This window comes from Tyto alba, unplaced genomic scaffold (genome assembly GCF_018691265.1).
Source record: "Tyto alba isolate M040663 unplaced genomic scaffold, T.alba_DEE_v4.0 Super-Scaffold_3, whole genome shotgun sequence".
Classification (NCBI taxonomy): domain Eukaryota; kingdom Metazoa; phylum Chordata; class Aves; order Strigiformes; family Tytonidae; genus Tyto; species Tyto alba.
Genome location: NW_024881304.1, coordinates 17,719,138 through 17,746,606, shown reverse-complemented (window position 1 = coordinate 17,746,606; position 27,469 = coordinate 17,719,138). Strand labels below are relative to the sequence as shown.

At 43.9% G+C, this 27,469-nt stretch overlaps 2 protein-coding genes across 2 annotated transcripts; one reads left to right on the top strand and one right to left on the bottom strand.

Moving 5' to 3' along the window:
* Window positions 1–148: 148 nt before the first annotated feature.
* TRNT1 (tRNA nucleotidyl transferase 1) lies at window positions 149–4,992 on the bottom strand. The gene is made up of 7 exons (XM_032985779.2): window positions 4,742–4,992; window positions 4,041–4,234; window positions 3,338–3,476; window positions 2,961–3,087; window positions 2,378–2,571; window positions 1,929–2,179; window positions 149–598 (listed from the first exon to the last, which is right to left on the bottom strand). Exons 1-7 carry the CDS (start codon window positions 4,884–4,886, stop codon window positions 350–352), a joined length of 1,299 nt encoding a protein of 432 aa, XP_032841670.2. The 5' UTR covers window positions 4,887–4,992; the 3' UTR covers window positions 149–349.
* Window positions 4,984–27,408, top strand: IL5RA (interleukin 5 receptor subunit alpha). Its single transcript, XM_032985780.2, has 11 exons — window positions 4,984–5,034; window positions 11,942–12,097; window positions 13,292–13,437; window positions 14,022–14,160; window positions 14,674–14,806; window positions 14,882–15,072; window positions 16,079–16,224; window positions 16,873–17,008; window positions 20,252–20,348; window positions 25,140–25,221; window positions 27,130–27,408. The coding sequence occupies exons 2-11, from the start codon at window positions 11,986–11,988 to the stop codon at window positions 27,220–27,222; spliced, it is 1,275 nt and encodes a 424-aa protein (XP_032841671.1). The 5' UTR covers window positions 4,984–5,034; window positions 11,942–11,985; the 3' UTR covers window positions 27,223–27,408.
* Window positions 27,409–27,469: the final 61 nt, after the last annotated feature.

Sequence of the window (27,469 nt, the reverse complement as noted above, 5' to 3'; positions counted from 1 at the left end):
AATATTTTTTTTTTTTTAATTTTTTTTTTTTTTTCAGATGTATCAAAGTCAGAATGAGAAAAATCTTGGCATCACCTCTAACGCCCCAGAGTCAAGACAAAGTAGTTCAGTATTATTAAAATACAAGAAAGAGAGGTAGAGACTCGAATTTGGCAAATAACATTTTACATTACTACAAAATTAAACTTCTCCTTGCAGAAATGTGAATTAGTAACAGGAAAATGGTGCTGGCTGAAGATCTTAAATACAACAAATGCTATATTGGCTGTGACAACACTGACAGAATATTTACTGGTGTATCAGTTACACTTAGAAGAGTGAACAAACAGTTCTCTACAATTATTCAGTTTTACAACTTCTTCAGGCAACTTAACAGTTCTTCTTTATCCATGTGGTATCCACTCTTCTTCCATTCATCCCGTAACTGCTGTAACGCTGTTCCAATTTCTTTTCCAGAAGACACACCCATTTTTCTTAAATCGTGGCCACTAACAGGAAAAGAAGGAACAGTCCATTGCTGCATTTCTCTTAAGAGATGTTCTTCTCCTTGGTATTTCAGAAGCTCACAGATCTTGGAATTTGTATTAGCTTCTCTAGACTAAAAGGAAAAAAAAAAAAAAAAAAAAAAGAGAAGATTCACTATAAAACAGTAGAAAACAGTTCAAACTGTGCTCAGCATTGCGTTATTCCCATGACATCTTATTAGGCAACATCTGGACAACAAGTTGGAACTATGAAAGCGAGATCTCTTCTGCCGCACAAGTTTTAAAATTCAGGCCTAACTCGGAGGCTCTGGGAGATCCTTGGAGACTTCTTGAATTCCCTGTAATAGCTGTAACCATTATCTGCAACCTCCAACTGGAGAGGAACTATGGCCCTTCCTGGGGGAGACAGGCCTCGCTGCAGAGGCTGCTCTCGTCTTCAGCCTCAGGTACTGCGATAAAAGCACAGAACCGCACCCGAGAACTACCTGAACTCTGCTGTGGGAGAACGTGGCAGCTGGCCTGTGTGACAGTGCTCCTCATGAAGAGCACGTATCGACGCTCCGGGAATTGCACCAGCTTTCAGAGCGCAATTCCAGGAGCTGAATTTCACCCAAAAGAAGCCGGAGGCTCCTGAGGTGCGGATCCTGTCCCGTGTTTTAACGCAGCGCAGCTGGGACAGTGCGGCAAGCCGTCAGTCCCTGGGTATGCTCACAAGACACTTCGGTTTCAGATGACCGAACGTGCCATTTTTCAGCCTGACTGAAATGTAGGCTATTAAATCCAGTCAAAAAAAATTGCTACAGAACACAAGGGGCTCACAACTGCTAAAAAATACGGTAGGGTTGTTTGTTTTAAAGATTTCTTAAAAATTAATGTAAAGCCTCAGCATTTTGGGCGGGAAAGAAAAAAGCTTTTGAACCCAAGTAGAAATAGCTGCTGTTTATCCTCTTGCAAAACTACACTTTACTAAAGGAAAACAATCTTTTTATACCAAAGTTTTTGCTTGATGTTGCAGAGACATGGCAGGACATGCGCAGTAGCTCTTTTTAATTTCTGGTCCCTTCTCCAGAGAAAAAACAAGGGGGAAAAAGAAACCAACCAACCAACCCACCCCACCCCACCTTAGTTAACTGGAACTGGAATCAGTAACACAGAAAGATGTTCTTCCAGTTACTGGGATGATATTACACTGGGAGCAACCCGTATTTGGCTAATACTTTTCAGAAGTACATGCCATCATTCTGATGACGTTATCATGGTTTTTAAAACCCTGCCAAAAATTTACCTAAGATCAAGGAGCAAGCCTGCTGATGAAACGGCTCTTACTTGACTCTTTAAGGCCCTTTCTTTCCACTAGGCATTGCCATCTCAAGCTAGTCTGTAAAACTGGAAATGCAGAGTTTACTGTGAAAAACAAAATAAGGCAATCTGAAATACACTTACATCCATTAGGAAGTCCTGATATGGTCTAAGTGGTTCCGGACCCACAGCTTTGGTTAACTCTTGACGGTGCTTCACTAAAAAAAGGCCAAGGTTTTTTTCTTCTTTTGAGATTTTCAGCCTCAGATCAAGGTTCGTGACATCATCCTTTACCTTGAACAACGACGTCAGAACAGTCATCGGTTTTGGACACAGATTTTGAATATTTTTAGTGACTCTGTCAAATTCCTCTAAATTTCCATCAAGTGGTAGCCCTAAAGGGATACACACACAAAAAAAAAAAATGGGCCAGAAAGACTGTTAATAAGAAATGTGGATGTTAACACAGGTTAACAAAAAAAAAAATCTCTAATTTCTTTCTGGGTAAAACAAAGTTTTATCTCACTTTTCTGTGCTGCAGTTTTGTTTGCATATGATATGGGAGTAGGAAATCAATCTTAATTTCACTTTACCTATATATTGGGCAATATCCAGCTCATACATTAGTTGAATCAAATGATTTACATGGTTTCCAAGAAGAATTTTTTTCAGTTCCACCCATATCCTTTCTCCTGATATTCCAGCCAAACCCTTGGCATTCTCTTTAATTGCTTGCAGTGTACTAGGTTCATGATCACCAGGTTTTTCTGAGATTCTTCCATAAAACCTGCCCAAATAAAACCTCTGTATGTTAGATTGAGAACAATTATTCCACGTAGAATCATAGAACCATTTAGGCTGGAAAGGATTTTTAAGGTCATCGAGTCCAACCATAAATCTAGCACTGCCCAGTCCACCATTAAACCATGTCCCTAAGTGCTGCAGCTCGAGGCTGTTTTCTCTTGTTCTGTCACTTGGGAGAATTTTACTGCTATTTAGAGAATTAATGTCGTGACAGTGTTAAATATTCTAATTTAAAATACTAGATGAAATTTAACAATATAACAATTACAATTCTTTTTACATCACTGATGTCTTTTTTTTTTTTTGTATGTTTCTGAAACCTTCTACAATGTTTAGTTCATTTCTTTATCAAGGAAAGGCAAAACCTTGTACCTGAAATATCTTAGGATTCGTAAATAATCTTCTTGTATTCTCTCACTTGCCTTTCCTACAAATCTAATTTTCTTGTTCTGCAAGTCTTCATATCCATTAAAAAAATCATACAGCATTCCATCCAATCCTAAAAAAAGAAGAAGAAAAAAGGGAGAATATGAATTTACAAAACATGGTTGGCTCAACTACACGCTCTCACTTGAAAATAGAGAAGACAAGTTGTGTGATTTGACCTGGTTTGTCAGATCATCTCACGTATTTGTACAGGCCTTTCAGTTGACAGAGGTACAAACAAAATTGAAACAGACTCAGAGAATTTACTGGCTTAATTTGAAAAGCAGTATTTCATCTAAATTCTTGCTTTTGAAAGAATTTACCTAAAAACATGGAATTGACAGTCAGATCCCTCCTTTCAGCATCCTTTTCCCAGTCAGTGGTGAATTCAACCTCTGCATGTCGTCCATCAGTGACAACATCTATTCTAAGAGTAGTAATTTCAAAATTCTGTTCATGGAGCTGAAAACGCCACAGACATTGTTACTTCAACACATTCATTAATATAAACGTAAAAGCTGTATACTATTTCAGCCTCATGACTGTACACAGTTAGTGTTCAAGCTGGATACATGCAAACCAAGAGGTACCATGTTTTCATGCAGAGCAGACAATCAAGAATATGAACACCTGAGAATAATCCTTCCATTATTAATTTTCTAGATAGCCTGCAGAAGATGCAATAAGAAGCAGAGGAAGCAAAACTTGGGAAATCAGGAGTAAGACACAAAAGGACCAACCTCCCCACATTATCTGAACACGTGGGTGGCCTACATTATCTTTTGTAGTGATGACACAGCAGCACAAATGGGTTATGCAGAGGTAACGTGCATTAAAATATGGTAATCAAATGAATTCTACAAACAAGAAATAATTTAAAAAGCACTCCATACTTTAAAACAGGGTTTCATTATACTCTTAGTGTGATACTTTAACAAAGAAGGAGCATGCTACCAGTTTTTTATTGGATATGCTGCACATTCACAGAGACAGTTAGAAAAGATTCAAATCAAATCATAAACCAACCCTGGCAGTAATGGTTCCGTGTTTTTCTCCTTTGTTATTGATCAGACGAACGCCAGCAGACGTGAACACTTCCTTCATCTCTGCTGGTGTAGCTGTAGTGGCAAAATCTATATCTTGTGGTGTCATTCCACTTAGTAAATCCCTCACAGCACCTCCTGCTATTCTCAACTCATAATTCTTCTTCTCAAACAATTCTGGGAAGGAAAGGAAGACCATAAAGCACCCTCAAATAAAAACCACGGCACACCATCAGCCATAACCTATCTCGGAACAAGTCAGGATCGCAGACTAAGGAAAACATACTCAAATATGCAGTAAGCAGCAAGTACCTCACTGCTTCAATGTAAAATGCCCAAGTTTGGTTCAGCACCCACGCGTGTTTCCCCAGTCATTTCTGACAACCTGAAGATTATTAACAGGTTGTGCTAATTGCTACTGGGGGTCTCGGGGCTGTGGAACGTTGCTGAGCAGTTAGCAGCCGACGAGGGAAAAGCGCTCAGTTTACCTCCGGCAGAGCACCGCGAATCCAGTTCCTCCAGGAACAGCAACACCCCACGAGCTGAGGAAACCCGAGCTCCGCCGCCTCCCCTTGAGCCATTTTAAAGCTGCAGCGGCTGAAGAGCGCCCCCCCCCCCCCCCGGGGGTTGCTCCTCCTCACCCCCAGCAAACGGGGACCCCCGGCCCGCGGGGCCCGCGCTCACCGGCCACGCTGCGGAGCCCCGGCGTGAAGAGCGCCTGGAACTGAGGGGACTGCAGCTTCATGGCGGCCGGCGCTCGGTGCCGCAGCCGCAGCGGGAGCAGCCGCAGCCCGGCCCTGCGGGGCAGACGCAACGCCTCAGCCCACATCAGCGGGAGAAACGGCACGGAGCCCGGCTCCCTCCCTTCCCCGACCGCCGCAGGGACGGGGGGGGGGGGAGAGAGAGAAAAGCCGCGCTGCCCCCGCGCCGAGGAGCCGGAAGTACCGCCCGGCCTCGCCCCGGCGCTGAGGGATGAGGTCAGCGGCGCGACGCGGCCCGGCCCGCCCCTTCCCGCCGCGGCCCCGTTGAGGGGAGGGAAGGGGCGGGGAGGGGTCGGCCCGGGCGGCGGTGGGGGGGGTGGGTGTTGTGGGAGCTGGGAGATGGCGGGGGTTGGAGTGTGAGCCGGGGGGGGTTGGAGTGTGAGCGGGGGGGGATTGGAGTGTGAGCCGGGGGGGGTTGGAGTGTGAGCCGGGGGGGTTGGAGTGTGAGCCGGGGATTGGAGTGTGAGCCGGGGGGGGTTGGAGTGTGAGCCGGGGGGGTTGGAGTGTGAGCCGGGGGGGGTTGGAGTGTGAGCCGGGGGGGGTTGGAGTGTGAGCCGGGGGGGGTTGGAGTGTGAGCGGGGGGGGTTGGAGTGTGAGCCGGGGGGGGTTGGAGTGTGAGCCGGGGGGGGTTGGAGTGTGAGCCGGGGGGGGTTGGAGTGTGAGCCGGGGGGGGGGTTGGAGTGTGAGCCGGGAGGGGTTGGAGTGTGAGCCGGGGGGGGTTGGAGTGTGAGCCGGGGGGGGTTGGAGTGTGAGCCGGGGGGGTTGGAGTGTGAGCCGGGGGGGTTGGAGTGTGAGCCGGGGGGGTTGGAGTGTGAGCCGGGGGGGGGTTGGAGTGTGAGCGGGGGGGGGTTGGAGTGTGAGCCGGGGGGGGATTGGAGTGTGAGCCGGGGGGGATTGGAGTGTGAGCCGGGGGGCGATTGGAGGGGTTGAGTGCGGGGGAGCCGCGGGCGGAACCCCCGGGTGACGCCCTCGGGGCTCTGCCCGCCGGCGCCTTCAGAGCGTCTGCCCCGCCGCGGAGCCCAGCGTGGGGAAAAGGCGGTTCCGAAAGAGTCACTGTGTAACAGACAAGATTTACCGTGGATTGGTCTCAGTTTGGAGAAAAAGAGGATTACATAAGGGGACAAAAAAAAAAAAATAACAACACAACCGTGATGAAATGGACTGAATTATCGCAACGCACCACTTGCAAGATTGCTTCAGTAGTCATTAGAGCAGCCCAACGCCAGTGTTAAGCTTGGCTGAACTGTGTTTACCGCCTCATGGATGCTGAACTAGGAGAAGCAACTCAACGTAGTTTAAATACTGAGTTTATATTTGTCAGCCTGGATTGATTTAAGTTTTCTTTAGTGTGTGGAGATGTATGGACAAGGCGGGATAATGTGGGAGTCCCGGGGTTTCAGTACAGCTCCGGGGGGTCGGTCCTTCCCTCCCCACGAGTGTCATTTCGCTGCCGTGGAATCACGGCTGTCGCCCCTCACTGCAGTGCTCCTGCGAGGAGGCACCTCGGGAGGGTTGGAAGGATCCGAGCTCGCCCAAATGCGAGTTAATTGGGAGTGTGGTTCCTTCTGAAGCCTGAATAAATCTTTTGTCTCGGCAAAACGGGCACTACAGGTTCTTCGGTAACTGGGAAGAAATGTTACACATACCTATCCAGCCTTTTAAGCACCCAACAAATCAGGACCTCACTGCAGACAGGAGTATGCTTACAAGCACAAAAGGGGTTTTTTTGAATGACCTATTCAAAAAAAAAACATCTATGATCTAAAATAATGTAGTCAGGCCTGTGTAAGAACATAACCTTTTCTTACCCTTTTTTTTGTGACTACTGTTTCTTATTAAATTCTTGCTTCGCCTTTAGAAATTATCTCTTTTCTACAGAAACATTTCGATGTACATGTCAGAGCTTGTCATGGTTTAACCCAGCAGGCAGCTAAACACCACATGGCTGCTGGCTCGCTCCCTCACACCCAGTTGGATGGAGGAGAGAATTGTGGGGGAAAAAAAAGAAAAAAAAAAAAAAAAAAAAAACAAAAAAAGCAAAACTCACGGGTTGAGATAAAGACAGTCTAATAGGACAGAAAAGTAAGGGAAAATAATAACAATAATAATCACCATCATTATAATATATAATTAATATATAATATATAATATAATATATAATAATATATACTATATAGTATAATGATATAGTAATAATAATAATATACAAAAGTGATGTGCAATGCAATTGCTGAGCACCAGCTGACTGATGCCCAGCCAGTTCCCAAGCAGTGGTCCTGGCCAGCTTTCCCTCCAGTTTATATACTGAGCACGACATCCTATGATATGGAATATCCCTTTGGGCAGTTGGGGTCAGCTGTCCCCCCCCCCCCACCATGTCCCCTCCCAGTTTCTTGTGGCCCCCAGCCTGCTCGCTAGTGGGGTGGGGTGAGGAGCAGAAAAGTCCTTGACTCTGTAAACACTGCTTAGCAACAACTAAACCATCAGTGTGTTATTAACATTATTCTCACCCTAAATCCAAAGCACAGCACCTAGCTGCTAGGAAGAAAATTACCTCCCAGCCAAAACCAGGGCAGAGCTCTCTGCCCAGGGATCAGCTGTTTATTCAGAGATATACGGGCCAGCCAGACTTTAGGTCATCACCTACTTGATCTCTGTGCCTGATGGCAGGATTTGATTACGACTGGCATTCCTGGTTGATGTTTGTCTGTAGATGCCCAGTGACAGTTTCTTTCAGTCCTTGGGCGCCTGCTCCACTGCCCCCCTACCCAACGCCGAAAGCTTTCCCTGATACCTAACCGAAATTTTACTTGTCACTACCTTCTAGTCCCAACCCAATGGACTTGGAGAGCATCTGAAAGCCTTAACACGTTACATTTCTGCACAAGTCTTCCATTAACTTATTTCCACTGGTACTTTTTAGGCTCTTATTGTGTCTTTCGCTGTGAACTGACTTCTCTTCCTCTGCTCCATGGCTTTCTTAAGCGCGGTATCTGAGCTGGACACAGTGCATGTGAGTGGAGGCTTTATCAGCGCTGTGCAGAGCGGAATGATTACTTCATGTGTCTTGCACAGGACGATCGCCTTTTGCTGGCCTGGGGTGCCTTTTTCACAAGTGCATGGCATTGTTTATTCCTCTTCAGTTTCCGACTCTCTAAAACCCCAGATCCTTTTCTGCGGAACAGATATCTAATCAGTTGATAATTAATTACTTATAGCTAGTAATTTACAGTTGATAATTCCTAAATGCAGTTGAAAGCTTGTCCATATTGGACTGCATCCAATTTCCACCAATTTGTCAAGAACTTTCTTAAATCTAGTCTTAGCCTCCAAAGCACTCACATCTCCCAGCTTGTGTCACCTGAACATTTAAAAGGGTTCTCCGTACTTGCAATCCAGGTTGGTGATGATGTAAGTGATTAGCCTTCTCAGCCTTCCTATAACTCCATTACATATGACCCTACTTTCAGCAAGGTCTTGTTTAGGGCCTTGGGCTGGTTTCTGCTGCTTGTCCTGTTTGTGAGCCTGTTATCCAACCCGATGGATCACAGCTCAAAGCCGTCAGCACGAGGTTAGGAAGCTGTTTTTGCTCTGGTACTGGTAACTTCTCAAGATACCACATGTCTGTATGGCAAGAGCTTTGGACAAGATGGTATACAACCATTGGACAAAACCTGAACAGTTTTCCAGCCACGTTTGGATTTGATTTTCTAGGGGAAGAACAAATTGGGGTATCAGCAGTGGTCTGTAGGTACCTGGCTATTGGTTCTTTTTTTGCAGTCACTCATTAAACATTCCTGATTTTGCAAAGTTATTAGACAATTATCAGACTATGGTATATAATTAACCCTCAATAAATAAAGTAAAACCATTTCTGGGCTAAGCTGTGTGCTTGTATGGAGCCTTCCATCTTGTGGTTAAATCTGCAGTTCCCTTTTTCAGTGCATGCTTGCCTAACTTATCATCTGCCATCATTTCTGAAGTACCTATCACATTTGCACTTGAAAGACAGCAGTTATAAAAGAAACCCACAGGGAGATGACCCAGAGGACATTTGAACAAACGGAGCAGACTCTCTGCAGAACTTTTGAGACTTCACAGGTAACCTCCTGGGATATCCGTTGTGGTTTGGTTTTGTCTTCTTGTGCTTTGAAGACTGCAAAGATCCTGCTTCTCAGCATCAGCTTTGCCTTACACTGGGAAATGCATTTGGGATCTGCTTTCTGACCAGTTGCTTGTGAGATAGTGGGACACGTCATCTGTAAGTAAGAAAATCATTACCTTTTAGAGGCTGTTTTCTGTGGTTTGGATTTCTTCTGTCCTTAAGAACAAGTATACCCTTTAAGAAGGGAATATATCCTTTACCTTCTACTTATTGTTTTTTACCGTGTATAACCAAAACATAATATAATCAAGGTTTTTATTTGTCCTGCGAACTTGCTGTATCCACTTTTGTGAGGAGTGTAATCCTCTTGCAGATTTCTAGTTAACATCTGTACTTGAATACACTTATTTTGATTCTCTTTTCAGTAATTTCTCACATGAAGCACATGGGCTATCACAGACTGCAAGGTGTTCTTACAGGTTGTGGTCTTACACATCTGTGGAAATACCTCTTCCAAAAGATGTGTTTTCAATCTTAGGCTGATAGCAAGAAACAGAAAAATAGCATTTTTGAAAAAAAGGCAGGAAAAGATAAACTGAAAAGAAGAACAGGGATAATGATTGAAAACTAATCTGCATTACAGTAACATTTGATATCCAGTTTCAAATCAGTAAACTGTTGCTCGGAAAATGTTATATCTGTGTCTAATATGTGCATCCTTTTAGACAGCAAAAGTGCCTTTGAAAAATTGATCTTTAGGATCTTTTCAAAAGTATAGGGAAAAAGAATGTGCCTGGGAAGAATCCTAATCCTTACTTTCTGAGGACAAAGTAAAAAAAAATATCTATAGGTAGCCAAACCCAATTTAAGTAGACCCAAGAGAAAGCCAGCTTTTTTAGTTGTGGTAAATGCCAGAGCAGACCTGAAACCAGCGTACTTACATTAGTCAAGTTAGTGGAATGCTAAGGAGCTGTAAAACATAAAGCTTTTATAAGATTTTTTTTTTTTTTTTTAAAAAAAAAAAAAGGAGTGCTCTTAGCAGTGGAACTAATGAAACTTCTTTCCCAAAGTCTTGTAGTTGCACCTGGTGTCTTGATTAAGGCTTTAGCCGCAGCCAGGGAAGCACAGCCTGTCCCTCCATCTCTCTTCTGTGTGAGTGGAAGGCCCTTCGGTGGGTGCTCGTGTCTTCTCGCCGAGGTACCTGGCTCATATTATGAGAGCTTAATCTACTTGAAACTGCTTCTTAGCTGCTGGGTTTGGTTGCAGGTGGAGGAGCTGCAAAGAGCGAGCTGCAAACATTCCGGGTGGGCAATGTTAGCAGACAGGTAGGAAACACCTGCATAAAAGCACACGCACACGCATCTGCGCAGTTCAGAGTTGCGTTCTTGGCGGAGCTGCGCTGGGTTATTGCTATCATGAAAATGAGTTTTTATTTTCAGAGACCTGAAGTCGATAAATTTTTACTTTTAAGTAGAGGAAAAAATTGTTAGTGTATTTAATAGTCTCATCAGGTAAATGAAATGATGTTTTTTGAAGCAGGAAAGATAGCCCAATGCTAGTAAATTGTACAAAAGCATTTTGGAAACATGTATCATGTTCTAGCAGTTTTTTAAATTAGTTTTTGTCAGATAAATCAGTACAGGTGTAGCAGAGATCAGGTGCCATTGTAAACTTGTGTTTGGTCCACATAATGTCCTCCAGAGTAACATCATCTTGTGAAGCAGAGGTCTGCCTGGTGTTCAAGTGAGAAAATCCAAAGGAACAGACTTTTCATGAATGGTAATGCAATAGGAAATAGTCCTGGAGGCATTGTGCAGGAATAAATGTACGTTGTGAATAATAATTACCTGATTGATTGTGACTCACATACATTTTGGAAGAACCAAAATGCTTTTCAATAACCCAACATACATAAAAGCAAACCCTGACTCCCCAGGAATAATCTGTCAGCAAACTCCGGAGGGTCAGTTAGCCTTCTGCTCATTTTGGCTAGCAGAATAGCAGCTACAGACAAAAAATGAATATAGATAATGAGTGGACTTGGGCATTAAGAAACACGCTGTATTGTAGATCATGTGTCATTTTAATGAACTCGGCATTCATACACCATTTTGAAAAATAGTTACTGTATAGCAGAAGTACTCCAGCTGTGATCAATTGGAGTGCTTCCAGTCCCTGGGTTATTTATTGGAAGTTCAGGGAGAACTGATGGGTTAAAGATGCCTTCTCTGCTCATTACCATCTGAAAATATTATGTTTTCCATACAAGCAATTGCTGTAGTGCCCCGGGGAAGCAGTGTGATTGGGCTAAGAGGGCGTATTTCTCTTCAGTAAGAACATTTTGGAAAGCTGCTGTTCTGTATTTCCATGTTGTTTATATTAGGTTATACATGAATGATTACACACAGATTTTTTTTCTCCCAGTACTTCATGAAACAATCTATAGGAAGCGTAAGAACATGCTGTTTTTAAGCATTAAAAATAGTAGTTCATTTAAATTAGAAGCAAACAAAATGGTTTCTCTTACACCCAATAGTTAACACTGGAGAATTAGCCTTGAGGTGAGCACTGAGATGGCTTCTTTAGTGAGCATTGTTGAAATAGAAACTGGAACGTAAATTCCAGTAAGTAGCCATTTTATATATAGTGGCAGCTAAAAATATGGTTATTTCTGTTCTTGGAGTAAATGGGACTCTACTGAAAGCCAATATACCTGAACCTGACTAACTCCTCTCTGTGGGGAGATGCTCTAATTCCATGACTGCTGCTCTGAACATCCACACGTGACAGTTTTTGAAACCAGCAGCTTTTTCAAAGAGGGCTGGCAAAAGCAAAGGGAGCAAAATGAAATGTGCTTGGTGGTACTTACATTAAATTTAGCTATGACAAGATGAATTTTCCTGCAGGAAAAGGAGCAGAGTCTATCCCCTGCATGGTAGCAGTTTCATCCCTTTGATCATGTGGATATACCATGCTCCATGGTTTCTGTGCTTAACTTGCAATTGTGTTCATTTTTAGCGATCAGCCTCTGTAAAATGGTGACAAGACACATATGCTGATACATGGCCGTTCTCATTTCGCATCTAAAGATTATGGCCAGCACGACGAGAGTTTTTCTGATCCTCCTTTGGACAGCGAACTTGGTTCAGCCAAACATATCTGAAGCTGCAGGAGGTAAGGCATTTTCCTTCCACCAGTGGGTAGCTTTAGCAGCAGTGGGTGACCAAGGCCCCTCTACATGGTCGAATGTTTTGATGTGAGAGGGAAGAACCAAGAGGCACGTAGGTGTAGGCTGTGCCATGCCACTTGCCCTCTGGACTGGACAGTAGTTCCCGGCCTGGTTTATTCAATATTTTAATCCAGCTAGAGCAAAGGCGTTATTCCAGGTAGCAATTTTGCTTCCAGGAACAAAACTGCAGTTAGCTGCAGAAACATGGCAACACGAAGCATCGCTGGCATAATCCTGGTGTATCAGCAACCTTAATGGTGACATTTTTTGTGGACGTCTCAACAAGCAGCATTTTAAGGGAAGTTTGTGTTGCGGTTTTCTGAGCCTGTGCGAGGCAGTTTTCCTCATGCAAGGTGCATGCTTGAAAACTGAACTAGTGGGCTTCAAAGGTTGAAATCATGGGAGAAGTAGGGGACTGACATCCCTCAGCTGCCTTGGAGATGGTAATTAAGGGAGGACAGGCTCTGTAGAACTCTAGACATGGAGGAGAGTAGATTGATTATTTCATTGCCTTGCTATTTATATGCTAACATCTTCCCCCAGCATGAGATCTTCCTCATTTCCATATGAGCTCCAGGAATCCCTCTTGCCCTGTCATTTTAAATTATCATTCCCATCCCTCTATGTTTTCTTCCATTTGTGCTTAATTCCTCTGCTCATCATTTTGTTTCTTCTCTCACATATAAATTCTTGTGCCTGTCAGCCTTCTCTTGGAAAGCCCCTGCATTATGCTCTCCTGCAAGCTTATGTGGGTGAGAATTGTTCCTATGGTTGATCACTTGATCAGCGCCGTTTCAGTACAGATGCCCAGCGTCTATGTGGCTATGAGGATCAAGCTGAAAAACCTGAACCCAATTAACAAGCCAAATGTAATATAGCATTGTGATTTACAAGTTCAAACTGTTGTAAAAAAAAAAAAATTTAAGCTAAGTTTTAAGTAAACCCTTATTTGATGAAGTTTTGGTTATTATTTAAAGATATTTTTCAAATATTAGAAACATTTTATAAGAAGCTGTTGAGAGAATATAATATGGCAATGAAATTATTTGCTTATATTGCTCATTGCTTGTAAACAGCTGTTGCTCTAAACAATTCACTGAATTACTATGTTCTGAATATTTTTGTTTTTTCCTTTACAGTTCAGGTTTTCCCACCTGTTAACTTCACCCTTACAGTCTCTGCATTAGCACAAGTACTTTTGCACTGGAAACCAAACCCTAATCAAGAACGAAAAAATTACACTATTAGATACGATGTGAAAATCCTAAGCCCTGTGCCTGAAGAGGTAAGATAAAAAATAAGTGCAGTATCATAAGAAGGTTAAATTCCTGTTGACTTAAGCATATTGCACCAAACTGGGGTGCAGTAGGCATGATATATGATTGGCGTATTGAATCACTTCTTCTCTTATATCATAAACATATACTTTGAGCACCGGAGGGGTTCCCTTTCGGCTGTGCTTATGGGTTCAGATCTGCTGGGACAAGGGTTAGCCTGGGCAGTGGCAGCCTCTGCAGCATTCATCTTGGGAGGCTGCTGGAGACTGGTTTTAAGTGATACTGATCCCCTTTCAAGTCAGCTCACTTAATTCACATTAATGCCAGGGTATCGTTAAAATGTCAGGCCATGTTTCATCACAGCTGCAAGCTATAGACAATTTTTCGGTAAGATAAGGGTCCTGCTGTCCTAAATGAGAAACCTTACACACTTCTCGTGGGGATTATTTGTACTCTCTAGCTTTATACACTTAACCAGCTAAGCTAGCTGGCTGGTTTGCCTCTTTGCAAAGACTGGATCAGTCTTTGCAAGTCCCTTAATTCAGCTTCCATCACATGATGCTTATTTGATTTTTTTTTTTTTTTTTCCAAGTATGATACAAAGCAGACTCACAGTATCCGAACGGCTGTACTTCACAACGGTTTCTCGGCACACGTTCGGACATTACTTCTCCATAATGACCTTCAGATGAGAAGTGGTTGGGTGAAAGAAAAAATCCCGCCTCCGCCAGGTAAGAAATGCAGGGAAGGTCTCAATTTTATGTTCTGCGCTGGTCTGTGGACTAGACATCAAAGGGTGACATGTTTAATACTTGAAAAATACAGCATTTTCCCCTCTACCTGCTACACCGATCTTACAAAGTTATTTAGTACGGGCCTTTCTCTACTGCTGTGGAGCCTGGAGTACAATCTGGAGGTGCAGAATGTGGATAACCCATATAAAATTTTCTAAAACTTCCTTGCTAAGGCTAAGATAACCTACTTTCACACACCCTAGGATATTAAAAGATCATGTTGCCTTGGTGTACATGAAGTATGTAATGGTGCTGTGTGGTACAGCTTTACTTACACTGCTTGTGAATCTTCATTCATCCATAACCTGTGTGATAAGGAAGAGAACTGGATACAATAGACATAGATTTAATGGCCCAAAGGCTGTAATCAAAGTGGTTTAGCAACATTAATTTCTTACGACTTTCGTAATAAGATTTTTCTTTCTGCTTTATAATTCCTTGACTCTCTAGGTGCTCCAGAGACATCTGTCACTAATTTGTCCTGTGTTACTCGCATCACCATTTCTAGCACTGTTTCTCTCCGCTGCACTTGGCTTCCTGGCCAAGGGGCACCAGAAGATACCAAGTACTTTCTATTTTACAGGTTGGTGTTTTCTCCCAATTTAGTCAGCAATTAATTTCTTTGAGACTGTCGTGTCTCACAAGTATTTTCATTTAGGTATAAGACGTACACTGAAGAATGTGAAGATTATATCAAAGACAAGTGGAACAGGAATATTGAGTGCAGATTTTCAGTGACTCATATTGATCCTGAAGAGGTTGACAATCTCATAGTAATACACATTAATGGGTCTAGCAAGTATACTGCAATAAAGCCTTTTCAGCAGTTATTTAACCAAAATGCCATTGGTGAGTAGAAGTATTTTTTTTTTTCTTTCTTAATTTTAAAAATGCCTAGAAGGATTGTCAAAAGATTTGTGGGAGAATACTGCTGGATTGAATAGTTTTGCCAGTTTTGCATGGACATCTTAATGAATGATTATATATATATATATGTAAATGATTATAAAACAGAATGAGATTATAAAACAGAGATGGATGGTTTTAACCAACTTTGATTTTAATAATTTATTTTAAATTTTAGAATGACCAAAAAAAAAAGCTAGAAAATACATTTAGTTATTCTGTTAGCCAAAGCATTACTTCCAGTATTAATTTTCAATTGATTTAGTCTATATACCTTAAAGTACAGTTTTTACTACCTTTATTTTACAGCCTTTCTTTAAGAGGAGAAAAACACATGATATTTAAGATAACCATGCTCTTTTAAAGAAAGGCATTAGACTGTCAAATAAAAGGTAGTAAAAATAATTTATTTTCCTTCATTAGTTTCACACCTTTTCCTTTTTAGTAAACAGGTAACATTTCCCTTTTTCATGGCTTCACTAAGATAAAACGGTTGCCATACTTATTAGAAATCATCGCCATAATAGCTTCTGATCAATTCATTTGAATTTGTTCCAGTTTTCAGTAACTGTCTTGGTTATAGCTGGGGTTTTTCTGTTTGTTTTGTTTAGTTGTTTGTTTTTTTTTTTTTTTCTGAAAAGAAATTTTTCTGTTTTATAATTCACTTAATGCTTTTATGAAAATTAATTTAAGAAATTCTCCCTCCCCCCTCCCCCAGTAATCTAGTTTTCCAGAACATGTAAGTGGATTTTTAAAACTCTTTCCCCTTAACTGTTTTCTGCAATATAGTTATTCCTTCTAAATCCTTACCTTTTCTGTCCAACATATGAAATAAATTCAAGGATTATAGGTCCTACGTGGAAACACTATCAGGTTGTAAAATGCTCCCATTGTTACAATTTAAACTTTGCTCTATAAATAACTTACCAGTACAGTTTTCTTTTTGTAGAGAAAGTGAATGTTCCCAGAAACGTCACTGTATTCTTAGAGCAAAATCATCTCCTCGCCACATGGGAGAAGCCAATTTCTTCTTTCCCTAAAGAATGTTTTGAATATGAATTTTACCTCTTCAACTTCAAGTCAGGTAACAAGCAGGTAATTGCTTCTCTGATGCCCAAGTATTACATAGCATTCCTGCCTCTGAGCTGACTGTCCTACATAGCTAGAATTTGCCTGTGTGCAACCTGGTGAAAAAGTCTTCACGTTCATGGATTTGTTACAAATTTCAAAACATTTAAAATAAAACCTGATGATAGTACATTTTTAAAACTATGGACTTTTGATGAAACTTGTGTCCCATTTGTGACTAGGGTTCAGCAAAGTCAAAATCTCATCAACTGCCAAATTTTTCCTCTTTTTTCTGGATGCCATTTATGTCTGCAACAAACTATCCCCAAGAGACGTAGGAAATCAGAAGGACAAAAATTGGAGTTATTAAGTTTTACGCATCTGGGTTCAGAACAGTGGGAGGATGGACAATCCTGGAAATCCAGCATTAAGTGTCTTAAGGAAGAATGCAAAAATGAGGCATCTTTCAAGAATTTTCCCCGAAATATTGGTATAGTATGAGAGAAATTACACCTATAAAAATGGAGATTTTACTTCAAAAGCAAGGCCAGATGCTCACAGTTAATCTAGTAAAGGAGTTTTAAGAAAATAAAAGGATAAACATGATTAAAGCCTGTTTTCTGAATTGTTTAGTCTTAAGTAATCTATAACAGTGCAATCTTGTTTTCCTAACAGATACTGAAAATATTCTCAAATGACTTCAGATTACGGATTGATGTTACCAGCAAGTATTCCATACAGATAAGAGCTAATCATCACATATGTTGTACGAGAGGATTTTGGAGTGACTGGAGTGAAATTATTTATGTTGGTAAGAATGAGGTGTTTCTGTCTCGTAATGAATATTACTACATTGCTGGAAAGCAAATGCTGCCTAATCATGAGTATGCACAACACTGAGTAATTTTAGTAGAAGGCAGGGAAATAGGTATTTGAAGGACGAAATGGACTTGTTAATGCCAAGGGGAGTAAAGTCTGTGCTCTATGAAAAATGAAAAAAAAACCTCCCAGGCAAACTTTTGGACATATGGAGGATTTTTTTACACAGTGTTTTGTTTTTACATGCTTACGTTTTCAGAGACTGCTTTAAACTAGCTAAAGGCCCAAGTTCTAGTTAAGGACCTTTTAGTTGTGTTACTTCTTTAGTTTTTACATCTGTTTCCCTAGCATGCATTGTGATGTTAATGCTGGAAGTTATTATGAATGATCATGTCAACTATTACTTCACCGGAGCTATCTGAACTCTTAAATACTGGGGGGAAAAAGAAGAGCATGGTTTTAGCATCGTTGTGACATGATAATTTGCCCCACTTTGTTCGGTATTTCCTGCTTGCTGAATATGTTTTTCTGAAAATAACAGTTTCCTTATCACAGCATGTTATCAACTGTTTCTTTTTAGACATCCTCCTTTGCTCTTATCTTTTGAGTTTCTTAACTTCCTGGTTTTCACTTAAAAAAAAAAAAAAAGTCCCTTACACTCTCCTGTTTACTATACTTTTCCCTGTTATATCTACTTGCTAGTGAATGCAAATCTGCATGTGTTTTGCCTCCTTGCTCTAACACGTGCCCTTGACCCTCCCCCGTGGCTCCATGGCACTGGTGAGCCCTTAGGAAGAGAGGCTCAGCAACCCGACCACTCACCTGGGGCAGCGGGGGGGCTGACCAAACATCTCATTAATTGGGAAAAGTGGGCTCCTTTATTAGCCTCGTGCACCTATTTGTGAAATATTCTGATGAGACCCATTTTAAGAGCAGTAGACCTCTTCTGAGCCAATTTCCTGAGAAAAACGCCGGCCTAGACTGTCCATCCTGTAGCAGCAATCCTCCAACTTTGTTAAAAACTGAAACACAATTCTGGATCCTCTCCTTGGGCGGTGCTGGTCAAACCCTGTGAGTACCACCAGCCGTATGCTGCCAAAGCAGTGTTGTAAAACTGCACCTTGATCCTAGCTGTCTCTAAAAGGTTGTTTAGAAGCATTGCAGGCAAACAGAGCTAGATAACAAACCATCAGTGCAGCCGAGTGGGCTGGACACCTTCGTTAACTACGCCCAGCAGCCCGGTATGAATCAAATCTGTGAAGCTGCAGGTATGTGTGAACAGCCACTGCCAGGGTTCACAGGTTAAAAGATCCACAGGTCCAGTCTGGGGCTGAGAAGTACCTCACAGCACCTTTGTGCTGTCCCGATTCCGCTTTCCCAGCACAGCTGAAAGATTTGAGGGTTCCTCTCTGTCAGCCGGAGCCCTTTTGGAGGAGTCTCTGCTGCGCAGCGTGCCGATGGCTGAGGGGCCTGGAAGCGTCGCTGTTATGGACGCCGCTGCTCCGACACGGCACGTATCAAATATGGAAAATGCATTCTGGTGGTTGAAGAGAGAAAATAAACCAGTCTTCCATAAAAATTTACTTAAATCTCATAAATATGCAAGGACAGGTCCAGTGATTTCAGTTTTTCTTACAAAAAGGGGTTTTTAGAGGCTTGTTGCCGTTCACTGACACCATACAGGTTACCGCGTCCGTCGCTGGGTTTCGGTACGTACGTCAGCCGGTCCCGCTGCTGGTAACTTGCTCCGTGGCTCCGAGGAAGTGTCTGCTGCTCCCTCCGTTTCACGCGCGACGTGGCCGCGCCTCGCCAGGCAGGTGTGTGGGCTCGTGCTGGTTCACCGCGGCGCGCGGGGCTGGGCCGGTACCGCCGGGCACCTCGGAGAGAAGCCCGAGGAGGAGCGCCCTGAGCAGGTCCCCAGAGCCACAGCACGGCCTCTGCGATTGCTGCTCCTCCCACACCTGACTCCGAGTCGCAGTGAGACTTAGTGTTGCCTGATCGTGCCTTTTTGAGGCCATTGCCAACCGACGTAAGATGGAAGAGACTTAGGAGCCTTCCATTTTTGGTTTGGAACACAGAGACGCTTCCCAGCCGTCACGCCGGGAGGCTTAAAATTGGTTTATGGCACTTAACCGTTTCCCAGTTTGCTGCCCCAGTCATCCTCAAGACTTACACGAAGCGTATCTCGTTGAAAGTTACTTCCTAAATCCTGTTTTCTTGAGAGAAAAGCGGTAACCCTGAAGACAAAATAAACCATCCTAACCCGTTTGTAGTTGCAAGGTTGGCTGCCGGCTCACGGCGTCATCCGCGCGCTGCCCTCAGGGCCTGTCCTGCAACCGCGGCCGCCGGTGGAGACGGCGGGCCCAGCTCCTCCTTCCTCAGAAACAAATCTGGTCACAATTGAATATGATTTTGTCTACAGCACCAATAAACGTGGCACTACTGCAGCTGGCCGATTTATGTCCTTTCAATTACCTGGTAATGGCAGTGCTGACACCTTGATGCATGGGACAGGTAGTTATCGTAAGCACACATGGGCTCGGCAGCCGTTTGGAAACACAGTTCAATGTAAATGTTTTTGTTTTATGGCATAATGCGGCACAAAATAACGGTCGTGGTCACTGAGCAATACCTTTTCAAAACAGAAACACTGACCTTGATAGAAATACCTGCTCACAGGCAGAGGCAGGGGAGAAATTATTCCTCAGGAAATGTATCGGCAACCAGCTCACAGGAAAAATGGGGGGGTTTGGTGTCCTTTTTACAGGCAAGTTTAGGAAGCAAGAGAAATCCAGGTCCTGGCTAGAAAGGATTAACAGAAATGAAGAATGGTTTAATGGAAAACAAGCAGTTTGTGCCTGAGATTATCAGCAAACAGCATCTTTGCTGAGTAGCCGTCGTGCGCTCGCTGCGTGGCATTGCGTGTCTCGGGGCGGCAGCTGACAGACCGTGTTGTCCTTCTGGTGGGCCTGGCTCCTGATGCCTCTCAGTTTGTTCTCTCCTTCACGTCAAAATGAAACAAATTTGTTGCTGAAATTAGAAAGTCAGTTTCATGACAATTGTTCTTGAAGCTATGTGTGTTTTGTTTCTAATTCTAGATACCAAGTTTTCATCATTTGCGTGTTCATTTGTGATCTGAATAGAATCACATAAAACATCTGATTAAATATTTTGTAAGAGTGTGTTTAAAATAACCGGCACTGAAATAATTTTTTTTTTTTTTCTTGAAATTCAGGGCAAAACAAACTGGAGAATCCCGTAGCCTGGATTCTCGCTGTGCTTTGTGTGTCCACATGCTGCACATTCCTGCTTGTTGCTATAATATGCAAAATGTAAGTATCATCGTCTTCTTTTAAATTACAGTATAGCTAAAGACTAGGTGTTCAACAGATATGTGAGGATGTTACAAGCTTTGCTTAATTTTAAGAAAGGGCACTGAGTTTGGCATTCAAGCATACTTATACAAAGCAAAAGTACTGAAAACTAATAATCATCCTCATTAATTATCAACAGTAACATTCAGCAAAATTGGTGGGGTAAGAGGGTTATTCAGTTTTAATCTTCAACAACAAAACCATATACTGAGTCAGGCGAATTTGTTCAAAATCTTTTTGTCCTTATGTCGTTTCTTCACTTAACTAGATCTGGTTGGGTCAGTGATTTCTCCAGGAGGACTCTGTCTTTAACCCTGGTGAAATCTGCTGAGAGCATCTTTCATGGCTAAAATGTACAGGCCAGTATTTTCTTGGTCATGCTGAGTTCAGCCTGCAGACCTACACTCTATCTCGGGCCCTGGGCATGTAGTCTGAATTTCAGGTGACATCAAAGGAGTGTGGTAGATGATCTGAAGAGGTAAAAATGTAGTGCTTTTGTGCTTCCTGCTCCTCTTGACCTCTTAATGGGAGCAAGTGCATTGAACTGTTGTTTGCTTTGGGTTTCTGAACTATTTGTTTAGTTTATTTTTAATTACTACAGAGGCTATGGATGCCATATAGTAAAAACAGATGCCTTGTAGCCAAACTTCCCAAAATGTGCTGTGAAGAAACCCAGATACACTTTGGATTTCTGTAGCAGTGACTACTCAAATCATAACTGATGACTTAAAGTATCAATGTAATTACAAACTGCTCCCCTGAAACATGCATCAAGCAGTAATTATCAGTCCACGATAACCACAGCTCCCAGTAATGTAAGTGTTGTCCTTGACTGATCATTTCTTATTAATTTCTTTACTGCCCTTTAATTTATTGCTCATCCTGATGTGTCCTTGGCTATCTTACTTTCCGTACTGCATTTCCTTTATCAAATAAAAGTCTTGTCTACAGGAATGTTACATTAGAATAACTGTTATTAACTCTCCCTAAAGTGCCTGGTGTCTACGATAACCTGTTCTTAAGTCAATTTAATTAGCATAGCAGGTCTCAATAAGCAATCCTTTTTGAAACAAGATAGATTAACTCCCCAGAGAGTTTATTCATGTTGTGCTTCGTGTGCACTTGTTCCCACCTATGCTGCCTTGATGTATTGGTGGAAATCCCCACACCGCTCTTACTCACGTCACTGATTCTTTTATGGATTGACCTGTCTGTAGAGCTGTAGGTCCTCTGCTGCTCCAGCATCATCTTCATCAGCTCTCTCCTCTCTCTTTCGGACATCAGAACACCAACACCAGCTAGTATCAGTCACACTGCTCCATGTTTTCCTGCGGAGTTCTGCAAGTATTTGGATATTATGCAGTTACTCCCTGCGTAGATCCTGAAACAGATACAGGGGAGCAGTAGGTATGGGGGAAGACTTCTGCTGAAGAACCAGCTTGAATATGGTGTACTAATGCATTTTATGAACTTTAATACATTAGGGAAAATTAAGTTAGCTTTTCCAGGTTCAGCTGCTTGATGCTGTGTTGGTTGCTTCTAGGAGTTTCTGCCTGGCTAGTAACTAATCCCCTAGCACCCAAAGGCTCATTACATTCTGTCTTTGCCAGCGTGATTAAAATTTATCTGCTTGCTGCACTGGATTTCATGAAGTTGCTAGCTTTACTCCACCCTTCCCAAGGTGCTTCTTGCTCAGTGTCCTTGACACTTCTGTAATCCCCCAGCCTGCCCTGGGAGGAGGTGAGAAGTGTAAGATGAAACACAGTGCTTAGCCTGCTCATTTCTTCCATCTGCGGATATTAAAAAAAGAAAAATAGAACAGGTTCCCTAGATCAGTTTCATTAGTACTCTCAGTTTTTACTGCTCTTGAAAATTCATGAAGTGCACCATGCAATTCAAGCCATAGAATCATTTCAAATTTTATAGGATTTGAAGCCATTATAAGGAATTTCATTATAGCAAAGAGTTCTATCAAGTTTTCTGTGTGCTTCCTGGTGATTGGAGGCATCAGAGATACAGCCCACAGTTTGGGAGAAATGCTACAAGGCAAAGTAGCCCCACGGGACTGTTTGGATAGTCTTTTCCCTTCACTTACTTGCAGTTGTTGATGGGGTTACTGTCTCGATAAAAAGCACAATTGAATGTTTTCCTAGTTTGCTCTCTGTTTGTATGAACGTGCATCTTCTGTACTTCCTTACGCTGTACCTTGGAATAACATTTTCTGCTGGAGGTGAGCCCACAGGAGGATGTAGTTAATAACTTGCTCCCAGCTGCTCACCACTTCATTGACACGAGGCCAGTCAGTAGCCGTCCATACCCTGAAACCACTGTGGTCATCCCGACCTCCACCGCTCCAGTCCACCACCAGCAGTCACCAGCCACCCGCTACAGGGAAGTCGCTTGGAAAATGTCACGGGGAGTCTCGGTGGAGGCGAGGCACTAGAAAAGGCACATACTGTGAAAACAACAAGTGCTTTATCAATCTCATCGTAGCAGTTAGAAGAGGGAAAAGAAGAACTCGTTCACGTACTTATTTCTCTTTATCTTTGGCCTTTTCATGTCACAGCCTGTGGGAAAAGTGGCAAATTTCAGAAAGACAGACACAGCACAATAACCGGAGGCCCTGAAACGCTGAGTTAAGGCACGAGGGTCCCGTGGGGTATTTCCAAAGCCTGAAGATCCAAGCAGCGCTAATAGAAAGGGTCGTGCTCTAACCTGTGTAGAGACAAGCAGAGATAACTGGAACGCTTTTTGTGACAAGACATTTAATGACATAACTCCAACTTTTCAGTGTCCTGCAAAAAAGAACAAGTCCATTCTGAGGGCAGCACTGCCACCACTCCCACCAAGGCCTCACTGCAAAGACTCTTGCAAGCAGCCCCCACGAAACAAGTGTGCTTCTGCCTCATTCTGTTGGGCATTTGTGCACCCCTCCTTAAGTGTTTCTATTCCAGAAGCGACGTGTAACTTACGCTTTTTGCTGACTCAATAAATAATTTTGATATGGCTCCATCACAATCTTTTATTGACAAACAGCACAGCTAGAAACGCGTCAGTTCCAAAGGAAAACAAATCTTCTTGCTTACACCGCGCAGCAATAACGTAAATCAAAACCACGCTCAGAGCTGAAAAAAATCATGTGGCCTCCAGGGCCTTCCTCCTGAAAGGCTTGGGAGACCCGAGGGAGCGCAGGAGCCGTGAAGACAACAGTGCTTGCAGAGCTAACCTGGGTATGGTCGCAGAGCCCTAACCCTTAGCAGCAATTTGGGATGCCAGGTGCTGGCGTGTTAATATTGGCACTTGTCCCAGTCCCCCTCCCGAGTCACACCAGCAGCCACCTTGCTGTCCCTGACTTGGCCTCTGCAGCCAGCGATGGCTGCGTTCAGCATGTCAACGAAGGGGATGCAAATGTCTCCTAAAAACAACCCGCTTACACCCTGCTTTGCCTACCCATATTCCCACTTTTGGCCTCCGTCACAAGCCCTCGTCCAGGTGCAGCAATGGGGAGATATCCCGTAGCTTGCTTGGTCAGGTCAGTGGTATGGCCTCATAATTAATTAAGCAGCAACGTCCCCTTCAAGGCGGCAGCAGCTCAGCCAGGAAGGTTTAGCTCCAAAGTCATAGTCAGAAAATATTACTCCTCCTCAGCTCCCTGGTGAGGAGGAATAATAGGATTAAAAAAAAAAAAAACCAAAAACTTGACAGAACTCAGAAAGCTTTTGGAAGAAGAATAGTCATAAGGACATAAGCACTGAACTAACCAGATATCAGTCAAGAGAATTGTCACAAAATGAAGAGGGCAGAGGAGCAGATCTGCCCTTGGTCCCAGCAGCCAGGGCTCCACACCTTGGCCACGTCTCTGCTTCACGGGTGCCAGGCTTGCTCCGCAGAACGGGCGCCGGATACTAATTCTGGGCTAAATCGTATAATGTTCACTCGGGTCACGTTCCCATTAAAATCTGGCCCTCTTTGGACATCGTGCTATCCAGGGGTAGAGATAGCGAATGCATTTTGGCAGTTGAAATGTGAAGCCTGTACTCTGGGATATATCAAAGACAAGAAAAAGTTCGTTCTGCAGCACTTGCTATCACCAAAATACATATGCCAGAATGCTTGAGCCAGACTAAAGAGCGTCAGGCAGGGAAGGAGTATCTTGAAGGGTGTTAGCAGGATGAGTTATTACACCGCTAAGTAGAACCGTTTACTCTCAGCCATCTCTGGTCCCGTTCCTTGCCTCCTCCTTGTTCTCTCGGCACACAATTATTTGCAGTTGCTCTCCTACCACGAGGCGCAGGCAGATTACGTCCAGAAACCAAAGCCTGAGCAAGAGGCAGCCTGTCTCGACTGTCCAAACAAGGTAGATGACAACGCAGCCCTTGGGAGGAATGCGAAAGCGAACAGACAGACCCGAGCAATTAATTTCTCTCCAAGACAGGCCTATTGCTGGCCGTGAAAAGCCACGGCAGTGATTGCCCCCTTGGGTCAGACCTTCTCACCCAGCTCTCGGCTGCGGCTGCAACGGGCGAGGCTGACGGGGCAGAGCATCAGCCCACCACCTCTCTGCCACCCGCGTGTTCCCAGCGTCCAGAAGTGTCCTGTGAGGAGCTGCCCGGTCCTCGGGGTGTCCGCTGGCGGACCATTATCCATTACTTTGTCCCCTTTTGATTTGCTTGTTTGTTTGCTTGTTGGCTACGCCATCCATCAGAAAAAAGCAATTCTTTCACATCCCTCCACTGCTGTTTCTTGCAGAAACCACGTATGGAGTAAACTGTTTCCACCAGTTCCAACACCCAGAAACAAATTCAGAGATCCCTTCCCAAATGACTACGAGGTAAAATAAAATTTCAGTCACTCTTTTTTTTTTTTTTTTTTTTTTTTGACTAGAAGGAATGCTTGTGTTTGTGTGGTGCTCTTCCCTGGTGAGGCTGTGAGCGTATAGCTTGTCGCTGCTCGATTAAAGTCTTTTGGCCTCTTACACTTTCTAATGTCCCTATTAAATGTGGACAACATTGCCAAACGTGTTGTGCAAAACATGCCAGATGGGGGATTTGCGGGTGCAGCTAACGTAACGATACGCACAGCCCCGACTACGAGCGTAACGTGGAGTTAGCTGTCGAATTTAGCAATTTGTGAGGCTGTTCTTGCGACCGTAACGGCTGCGGCCGGTTCTCCCCCGCCTGCGTGGGCACCTCCTCCGCCGAGGACAGGTCCCGGGCTGCAGTAGTCGATGAAGTGTTTTGGGGAGGGTTCAAAACGAACGAGGGGCTGAAACGCTATGGTTGGGTGCTTTTCTAATGTGCCATGAATTTCAGGGACACGGTGCCCTACCCGTGGCTCTGCCTTTTGTATGGAAACGCAGTTGCTCCATCCACTGAGCGCAGCCAGGCAGACAGCTCTGCCTCGGCAGGGACTGGAGGTTGACTCCTGATTTATTTTGTGAAACCTAACGATGGGAAATGGTTTGGTCCTACTGTTAAGCTGGTCTTAAGCCTTAGTATGTTTGCTGCTACTTCCTGATAAATACATTTGCCTTACAGATAAGAGAAAACTCATTGTCTGCTCGAGGGAAGTGCTGCTCAGTAACTTGATTTTAATTTGTCCCCTTAGAACAGGGGTTTGATTTTTGGGGTATTGTTCTTATTCCATGGTCTGGTCAAGGAAACAGGCTTAAAAGATTATCATATAATGTTTGTTTTTAATTAAAGTCACTGCTGTAAAAGAACACGACTTAGGGTATCACAAATGAGAGTATGAGAAATAGCAAATATTAACACTGCAGCTAGAAAATGTGAGCTTACAGAGGCTGTTTCCCATTATCAAAAGCAGCACTGCCTTGAAATAAGTCCTCTATTTAACGTGAGCTCGGCACGAGTAGGCGGTACCGGCTGGAGCCTTTCTGCTGGCACCGGCAGGGAGAGGTGAGAGATCACCTGGGAGAGCGACCCCCCGTCAGCAGCCTTTTTTTTTTGTTTGTTTGTTTGTTTGTTTGTTTGTTTTTTTGTGGGCATTTCAGTTCCTAAATTTGCAGTGTAAACAGCAGGGCGAGGTGATGAAAGCCCCGCGACGCGGCGGCAGCGCGGCCCGTGGGAACCGCTCTGCCCCCCGCCGCCCCCGGGGGCTCCCCAAGCCCCTGAACTGCTGCTTTCTGCTTCCTTCTGCCAGCCACCCCGTCCTGTCCCGTCCCGCCTGCTCGTGCGGCTCTGCCCACCCCCACGGGGCCGGGATGTGGCCCCCACCAGTGGGTTTTGCTGCTGTGGATTCAGAAAAAGTCGCGTGTCCTGTAATGTGACCTCCAGCTCCCCCTGGGGCTCTCCGTCCTTGAGCGATGGAGGGGTCTGGCGGGCCACCCTGCTCGACTGTGCCGTGCAAAACGTGCCAAGTGGGCCGTCTGTGGGTGCAGGGGGCTGCTGGCCCGAGGGCCAGAGTGCTGAAAAGCCCCGTGAGAACTTCAGCGGGAAGGTGAACTTTTGGGCAAAATTCTCCTGTTGAGCCCAATGCTCTTTTTCAGCTCTTACCTCACGAAACGTTTTGGGTGAATCCCTAAATGCACCAACCTGAAGCCCAGTGTTTTGCGAAACACGTTGTTAAGTGAGGGCTTTGCAGCATTTGTTTCCTAATGAATATTCAACGCAGGCTTAACATGATATACCATGACTCTTCGCTCGCTTAATTAGCGGTTTCGTTGATAAGCTCAGTTTCCCTCCCAGCTCGCCAGCTAAAAGCAGTGTTTGCATTCCAGAGGGCACGTACCTGCACCAGCGAGACGGAGACCGAGTTTGGCAGCTTCGCTGAAGATCTCTACTGCAGTGCCCTCGATGATTCTGTCTTCTGAGAGGCGGCGGGGCCCCGGCGTGTCACCCAGCGTCACCGGAGCGGGCTTCGTGCCGCCTCCGCCGCAGCGGCATCTCCAGCCAGGGGAGGAGGACTCGCTTCCACGAGGTGCCTTGCGTAATGATAAGCTGCTGAACAACAAGTCCCAGTTTAAACAGGATAGAAGGGCTGTGGAGGAAAGAAAGAAAAAAAAAAAAAATCCTGGAAAAGAGCTAATGGCTTTTTTTTTCAGGTTGGCAGCTTAACCT

Excerpts from the sequence above, each read along its gene's own strand:
- IL5RA (XM_032985780.2), top strand. The coding sequence starts at position 11,986 with ATGGCCGTTCTCATTTCGCATCTAAAGATTATGGCCAGCACGACGAGA. Across the intron at positions 14,161-14,673 it reads AAAAATCCCGCCTCCGCCAG|GTGCTCCAGAGACATCTGTC; the intron begins GTAAGAAATGCA and ends TTGACTCTCTAG. Across the intron at positions 17,009-20,251 it reads GAGTGAAATTATTTATGTTG|GGCAAAACAAACTGGAGAAT; the intron begins GTAAGAATGAGG and ends CTTGAAATTCAG.
- TRNT1 (XM_032985779.2), bottom strand. The coding sequence starts at position 4,886 with ATGTGGGCTGAGGCGTTGCGTCTGCCCCGCAGGGCCGGGCTGCGGCTG. Across the intron at positions 4,235-4,741 it reads GGGGCTCCGCAGCGTGGCCG|AATTGTTTGAGAAGAAGAAT; the intron begins GTGAGCGCGGGC and ends TTTCCTTCCCAG. Across the intron at positions 599-1,928 it reads ATCAGGACTTCCTAATGGAT|TCTAGAGAAGCTAATACAAA; the intron begins GTAAGTGTATTT and ends TTTTCCTTTTAG.